Source organism: Hesperophylax consimilis, chromosome 14 (assembly GCF_061612785.1).
Source record: "Hesperophylax consimilis isolate HC1 chromosome 14, BYU_Hcon_1.0, whole genome shotgun sequence".
In the NCBI taxonomy this organism is placed as follows: Eukaryota; Metazoa; Arthropoda; class Insecta; order Trichoptera; family Limnephilidae; genus Hesperophylax; species Hesperophylax consimilis.
Genome location: NC_142849.1, coordinates 24,926,066 through 24,934,259, shown reverse-complemented (window position 1 = coordinate 24,934,259; position 8,194 = coordinate 24,926,066). Strand labels below are relative to the sequence as shown.

Sequence of the window (8,194 nt, the reverse complement as noted above, 5' to 3'; positions counted from 1 at the left end):
CCATGCTATCTATTCTATCAAAACCTCCTAGATTACAAGACCGGGACACTCATTCATAACCACTGGAACGATTTCGGTCGAAAAATCGACCACTTTTATTTTTCTGCGATTGATATCGGTCCAAAAATGGACCGATTTTTCTACCATTCGTAAAATATTTATTGTAATTATTTAAAACGTTTATATGGCCAGCTACTTGTTTTATCGAATAGCTGATAATATATTATCTTTGTCTATGAACTTATCCGTTGTCTTTGAAGTGTTATTTAACGAGTTTTCGCGGTTTTTTTATGGCGTCCTGTCAAAAACATAATTATAAATTTTCAACATTCACGAAATTTTGGACTCTTCCTAAAATGCCGTAAGTAATTAATTTATTGGGTTTTTAACGCATAATTATATATCTGTGTAATCATGATTGACTTATCTATCTTTGAAATGCGTTTTTAATTCGTTTGTTTGTATTATATTGTTTTGGTTGAAGTTTTTGTGTAAGATTACGTCAACTGAAGACGTCATCTGTTTTTGATTTACAATAATGTCTTAAATACTGCACTCGGGCATTTGAAATATAGATATTCCATCACAGTGATTCAAAACAAAGAGATATATATAAGTTTTATTTGAATTGGTTCATTATTAATACAGATATTTGCTAACCAATTATTTTAAGTCATATGTCAAAAAGTTGACTCTTTTTCACATGTAAAATGGTGTAAAGCCTTCGTCACACAATAAAAATTTAGTAATTTAGTTGTATAATTAATTAATTTGTTTACTTTTACCAAATTTGTCCAGAAACAGCTGTCGTCCAGGGAAAGGGATCACTCCACGACCCAATAATTATTTTCAAATTTTATATTAGTGCAATATTTAACAAAATTTAAACATTTTACATTTTACATTACTTACATTAAGTGTTTTCAATTTAAAATATATAGAGTGGTGCTGACTGCAAGAGGTGGCAGAGGAAGAGGGAGAGGTGGAGTACGAGCTGGTGCCGGACTACCTGCACGTGGACGTCAACGCAGAGCTGCAATTGCAGCCTCGTCTGGAGTGTTAGTATTTTTTAATGTTTTTTTATGAAAGTACTTTGCTGTGGCCGTTGAACTCATCATATATTTGTATTTATTTAAACAGCGACCCTGCTTTGCTACTGGTGCGAGAGGATCGCGTCAAGGCCCTAAAGGCTGTTAGGGCCCTGCCTGCTTCCTTCCGGCTAGAGCTGGAAAGCCGAAAATTCAAGAAGCAGGCGACGCGCATTTTGCTCCCTACCGCACCTCCAAGAAAAACTAAACAAAAGTAAGCAATCGTATTTAGATGCTTGATACAATATTATTGTTTTTTCCTGACAGCGTTCCACACTTACAGTGAGAGTTGGTAAGATCAGCGCTCTGTGCATTTGGCACATTCAGTGCATATTTTACTGTTTATTTACATACTGTACTTACTGTTTCACACGTGAATGAGAACAATTTATATGATTTATGTAAATGTTTTCAGAATTCCATCTCCGGAGAGAACAACGTGTCCCTTTTCACAAGGGACGCCTTCACCGTTGCCACGACCCGTACCACCACCGTGGATGTCCACACCCAATCAACGGCTCCCAATGCACCAATTATGCCTATCCGTGCAGCATCTCCCGAGCCGTTACCTGGGACATCGCGGAGTGGGGAACTCTTCTCTCCGGAGGCCGGCTATCACAGCGAGCTGTGGGTGGACTTGCCATTCTACGAAGAATTGTCGGCGTTTGGGAACGGTGAGTTTATTTTTTTAAATGTCAAACCAGGGGCTCAATATAAAATCAATTATCTATATTTTATATTGATATCCCTAGCACAGTTTCACTGTTGGTATATTGGCAGGAAATAGGCATAGTACTTAAAAATTCCACATAACAAACATACAAAATGTATTGTTGTTATGACGTGGATGCATCATTACACATCTTTTTTTTCTGTAACGGGTATTGCAGAGTGAGAAATAAGACATGCCGAACTTCTTTGCGAGGATTACATTTGATTCACCGGCTTCTAAACGGTGTAATACAGCATTTTTTTCTTAAATTGAAAAAACACTTTCGCTTCACGGGACTCATTGTGTCGAGCTTCCTAGTCAAAGCGAGGCTGTATTGGTAGGTGGGTTTTGTAACCGGACAAATTATCATTAAAATAGGTCGCTTTACGTAGTTGGTCACTTTAAACGGATACGTTTTCCTACTAAAAGCTATGAAACCTTACTAGAGTTTACATTATCGTCACTTAAAACAGTAGACCGTTAAATGCAAAGTCATTATATCCAAATTCTACTGTAAATTTGTGTTTTCTTTTATTTCAGAGTCAGACATGGGCAGAAACAGTAACGTGGACGAGGCAGCTGTACTAGAAGAGTCTGTACTTGGAAACCGTGAGTTATAAAACTAACTAACTTACCTTCACGCCATTTCGGTAGGCAGAGAGGATGAACCACCATGCAACTCGATCTTGGCACACACACTCTTTTCTTCATTCCATACCTACCTGACTGTGCTATTCTGACTCCTGACATTGCCCGCCTCAAGTATTTGATTAACTTTTTATTTTTTTTTTTATATGAATACCTCACAAGAGCCTTTTTTATCAACCACAATTTAAATACTAACGCAGTCCCGTGAAAAATCATTAGATATATATTTTTTTATGTGCTTACCGCACATGAGTATCAATTGCTCCCAACCGTATGGAGCCAGTGAGACTATGGCATCCCCAATCGGGGTATGTTGTGAGGCTGAAGGTAGCGGGTAGGGGAAGGAGGTGTGGAAGAGGGAGGTGGAAAAGTACCTGGCTATTCAGAACTGGTCACCAAACACGGCTAAAGCCATTTCAAGCAACGTTTCAATTCTGAATGGGGTCTTACACCAGGGCGATACTATGGGTATCTTCCAATCTGGAACGTGCCGCAAATATAACATATATTATTTTTAATGAATTTTGTGTGAAAATAACACTAATTATTCAAATATAATTTATTTGATTTGATCCCGCGACCATCGTATTGCGAGTCAAAAGCCGTACCAGAGGCAGTGGGTTATCGTAATATAGACACATTAAATTAATTTGGGTTTTCTGTTGTTTCAGAAATGGATATGGACAGATCGAGCGACGATATGACGAAGCGAGCGACGTCGACCACGAAGAGAGCGATGAGGATACCTTCTGCATGCCACCAATACCTTATCATAATATTATCAACGTTTCACCTAACTCCCATAGACTTTAGTAGACAAGACCAGGTAGATAGTGAGGCAATGCGTTCGATTCTGCCGCCTGAAGGTTACTCTTTCGATTGGTCTAATGATATCTTACGGGATAAGGGAGACTTTCACAGGCACGCCAAGACCAACTTTTAATAGCGACGAAATGGGCAAACCTTTCTTAAAGTCTTTGATGCAGATTTCGTTGAACTGATCGCGAGAGAGACCAACAGGTATGCAGATCAATCAGACTTACAAACCTCAACTCGTACTAGACTATAACAAGGTAATGGGGGGGGGGTTGACCGAAAAGATCAGCTTTTGTCAGGCTTCCCCATTGAACGACAGCGAAACCTGGTCTGGTACAAGAAGCTTTTCAGGAGACTACTAAGCGTTTCGGTGCAGAATGCGTATATATTGTACCGCTCAAAGCTCCGCAAGGAAAATAAACGCATTTTGTACCGAAACTTCAGGAGTGAGGTTGCGGATGAACACCTTCTGCTGTTCTGTCGTAGTCAAATTGACACGACTGTGCGGACCATTGGCCTAATAGCTGAAGGAAAGACTCTGCGACCTATCCTGAAAGGTCCGTAGCGGGAAAAAGGTGAAATGTGCGTGGTGCAGCATAAATAACATTTTCAAAAGGACCCTTACAAAGTGTGATGTGGCATTATGCTATGATTGCATGAAGCCATATCACACTACAATATAGATTTGCTGAGGGTTTTTTTTTATTTAATTTTTTTCTTTTTTGGTTTTTTAGTTATGAAATTAAAATTTATAAATTTAATTAAATTTGTTTGAACATCAATTATGATGGCTTGGATGGTTGGACTTAATCATTTCTTTCCGCATACTCACGTCTCATGTTATGTTGTCCTCAAAGGTTCTATATGATAAGGTTCGGTGGACATTTAATATGTATATTTCAATTCTGATCATTGAAATATGCATGAACAAATGCACAGGTATTCTAATTTTTCCCTGTTTATTGTACACATTAAATAACTCGTTTTATTTTTATGTCTTAATTATATTTTGTCAATTTTTCTGTAAAGAGGCTTTTCCAGATCTAGTCACTAAACATAACTAAGCCAATTCAAGCAATGTTCAATTCTGAATGGTGGTCCCTCACCAGAGCGATACTCAGAATCTCACTCTATAGCGAGGCACAATGATATTATTATGTATTGATTTTCTTAAATTATGAATAAACCAATAAACTGAATATATTTTTATTATGACAAAGTGTGTAAACAATGTTTAAATCAATATACTGCTCTTTCATTGTAACCATACAACTGTAATATTGATTTAAAAGGATATAAGGGCTTAATAAATAAATCAATTATTGGTTCCATCAATTATTTTCCATCCCCCATTTTTTTCGATACCTTTGCGTTTAGATATAAAATTATCACTATGATTTTATTTGCCATTCTACGGTCATACAAAGGTTTGATATATATATACAAATTTATCATCATTTTACATATTCCGATTTAACCTATGTAGATTGACCTTAAGGTAGCTGTCAGAAGTGATTTTTCGTCAAATATTGGTGAATTTCATCAACTTTCAAAGTATCCCCCTGAAATATTGGCAATGTTTATATCTATGATATATATCTCACTTTAAGCCTTATTTCCTCGTTTTGCACGTAATATAAAAACATGGTTACAAATCTCCAGTTCTAATTTACAATTATTTAAAAAGTAGCACCATGATTTTGACATCGTGAAATAGGCTCTCTGTATAATTCATCAAATGAATAAAATAAAGCCAACACGGCGACTATGCTTATTAATACTTGTAGACAGTTAATGTATCTTCCTAACGTTATACCAGTTTTTGTGGTAAATTTATTATATAGCATAATACAGTGATTTCAATTTTGACGCGTCACGCACTCAAATTTTACAAAATTATTTTCTGACCAAACTTTTGAAGAGATCTTAACATGCAAAAAAATATTTTTCTATTACATTCTTGCATCTGTGATTATCAAACAGGCCATAGAGAACATAAAAACGTAGAAAATATTCTATAAAGATTTTTAAAACTGCCACTGGCGGCAATTTCAAATCACAAAAACGCAAATTTCGCGCATTTATAAAGTTTAAGATTTTTTAATAATTTATCTATCAATTCTAAAAATATAGAATAATTATTAAAATATAGGTGAATTCATTGGCTGTATAGCACTACAATCAGTTTTATGTCTCCGTATTAAAATTCGGAGGTTTGATTTTTTTAATGTTGGCGGAAAATATTCAAAATCGTCGCCAAAAAACCGCGAGCAATCGGAGAAAAAAGTTTTTTGACGCGCGATCGTTCGAGTGGTTATCAGCCTCCTAACTTGTATGGGATATTTTTAAAATTTTCTTTTTAATTTTTTTTCTATTAATTTTTATTTATTAAAACATCTTAAAATGTTTAAGTTTATTTAAAAAAAAATACGTTTTCGAATGTTCAAGTTAGGAGGCTGATTTGATTCAGTGTCCCGGCCTTGTGATCTAGGAGCTTTTGATTCTATACCGCGTTATTTCTGACTTACCACCATGTTATAAATATATTTTTAATCTCTATTTATTTAAATATCATATCTGAAGCATAAAAAAATGTTTACACCAATTTGCTGAAAAATAACTTTATTTCTTTCTCTCCCCGATCCCACCTTTTCCCAATAGCTCCCACATCATTTATACACGACTCCATTTAACGAAAAAAAAGTTAATCATGTGTTTATTAGTTGCTGTGGCTCAGCCTGTCTATGAAAATAAATAAACAATAGCGCGTGTTTCTTTTATGGCAGAACCACTCCTGCCAAGTGCTCAGCCGTGTCAATCGCTTTGTTACTTCATCGAGCAACTTATTGGAGAATATGGGTTATCACAGGTAGAAGAGACAGTGGCCGAGTCAGTTAATTGAGATTAGTTTAAAGTGTCCTTGTCATGGTTTTTCCAAGTATGAAAAATGAGTTTTATAACCAAAACATCAAAAACTCCTGAAATTCTAAATTTCGATTTTTTTCTTTCTCTAACTTACTCGGCGGAGTTCTCGGTAGGTGTTTTCAAATTTTTTTCAACATTTTTTGCGTTTCACAAAAGATTTAAGATTTTGAACAAACGAACATTTACATTTTGATTTATATAGAAGACTAGAGAGCTCTGACAGACGTTGTCCTGCCACAGACCGTCTCCTATGTACGGAAGAAATCTGAAAAAAAACAATTAAAATAACTTTTAGATATCAACCAACGCTGTCCAAAACTATTCTATATTTCAAGCTGAAACCAAGTTTACTTCATTGAAATCAGTTGGGCGGTTTCGGAGAAAAGCGTGCACGAACACAGTAATACGTAATTTTTATATTTTAAGATTATCAATAATTTTTTTTTAATAAAATTGACTTAGTCTTCTTGTCTACTAAAGCCATGCCAAATATAATAATATTATGACCGTTATCGGGCCAGTTCTCTGCCGCAGTTACCCCAGTTTCCAAGTATCTAGTAATTTCCTCTTCAATATTGATTGATACATATTGCACAATTCGATAGGAATCTTAGTTGCAAAGTAATTTTCGAAAACGTGCAATAATATTTCTCGATACTCCGTGAAAACTGTATTAAAATGATATTATAACTTGGGTGTGTTCAAATAACGGAGTATGACTTTTGCGGTTAAAATCGTAGGTACCTCAGATATTTCTTCAAAAACTAAGTGAAAAAATATTTATAGTAGAACACATGATGGAGGTTGCATTGTAATTTATTAAAATAACTATACTATAATAAGTAATTACAAAAAACTTTAAAAAGATTTTCTAAGTATGGCCGAGGTCATCGATCAGAATCGCAATGATCGCGATGCTAGAATTGTGAAATTATGAAATGTTTTGTCGAAAGTTCGGAATAGCAGGGCCGTGCATTTTATATTTTATAAAAAACTGAAAATTAAATATTTATTAAAAATAAATTTATCTTCCTTTTTGGTTTAGCTTGGCAAATCTCTAAAAATAACACGCCCAGAAGATTTCCTTTCTAACTACCCTCATACTCTTCTCCTTGCAATAATTTCGTTTTCATTTTACCTTGCAACAGACAATGGAAGCTCAAATATGGCTAAAAAAACATTATTAAGTTGTTCCTCTCATTTTCTTTTCTTGGCATAAAAATGAAGTGGTATTTAAGTTTATTAAAAACTGAAAGATAGGAATGTTTTTCAAAAAAGGTTACGCAAAAATATTTTATTTTTATATTTTAAATGTTTTCTCGTTCTGATTTGATCGATTCAAAGTTATTTTTTAAACTGTAGGATGCCCGGAGGCAAATTTTTAAATTTTGTAAACAGGCATTTCTAAAGCAAGGACACTTTCGCGGAAATTGTCTGCACAGGCAGAATCCATTAATTTTGACAATGTTTAATTGATTTTGCAGATTAACTTTTTTTTAATTATCAGAGTAACATTAAATTAACGACATCGTAAAGGCGACCATAAACCCCCTGGGCGCCGCTGCGTGGGGGACTCTTTTATATAATCCAACAGAAATGAGGAAACTAGGGATGAATGAAAAAATGATGTATCTAACTCTTAAACACTATAGCTGATGCGCACTTTCTTATTTAACGCATTTCTGATTTACTATTTTTTTTTACAAAAAAAAATTCAAAAAAGTTTTCAAGACATTAACAGCGTAAACATAATTGTTTATGGTTTTAAATTTTTGGTTTCGCGAATGAACCTACGAGCCGAAGTTACTGGCGTTGTCCGGGCTTTACACGCAGTTTGTAGAAGTTATAAGCAGAGAGTAATTATTTGTCCGTAATTTTAAATTTTGAACGAAATTTCATCAATAAGTATCGAAATTCTGCTTTTAGATGTAGAAACTGAGGATAAGGGTGGTTTTTAGAAATGTCTTTAGTCCCTTCCGTTTGTTTTAAAGATCAAATTTGCACA

At 34.8% G+C, this 8,194-nt stretch overlaps 1 protein-coding gene and 1 long non-coding RNA gene across 2 annotated transcripts; both read left to right on the top strand.

Annotated features, from left to right (window-relative positions):
- Positions 1-291: 291 nt before the first annotated feature.
- Positions 292-1,306, top strand: LOC149418103 (uncharacterized). Its single transcript, XR_016303166.1, has 3 exons — positions 292-361; positions 942-1,058; positions 1,141-1,306. It is a non-coding gene; the product is annotated as an uncharacterized LOC149418103 (long non-coding RNA).
- Positions 1,307-1,449: 143 nt separating this feature from the next.
- On the top strand, positions 1,450-3,705 carry LOC149418102 (uncharacterized). The gene is made up of 3 exons (XM_089639329.1): positions 1,450-1,762; positions 2,341-2,409; positions 3,120-3,705. The coding sequence occupies exons 1-3, from the start codon at positions 1,624-1,626 to the stop codon at positions 3,389-3,391; spliced, it is 480 nt and encodes a 159-aa protein (XP_089495455.1). The 5' UTR covers positions 1,450-1,623; the 3' UTR covers positions 3,392-3,705.
- Positions 3,706-8,194: the final 4,489 nt, after the last annotated feature.

Bases quoted from the DNA above. Each gene is read 5' to 3' on its own strand.
- LOC149418102 (XM_089639329.1), top strand. From the start codon at position 1,624: ATGCCTATCCGTGCAGCATCTCCCGAGCCGTTACCTGGGACATCGCGG. The intron at 1,763-2,340 runs GTGAGTTTATTT...CTTTTATTTCAG, and splicing joins ATTGTCGGCGTTTGGGAACG to AGTCAGACATGGGCAGAAAC. The intron at 2,410-3,119 runs GTGAGTTATAAA...CTGTTGTTTCAG, and splicing joins AGAGTCTGTACTTGGAAACC to AAATGGATATGGACAGATCG.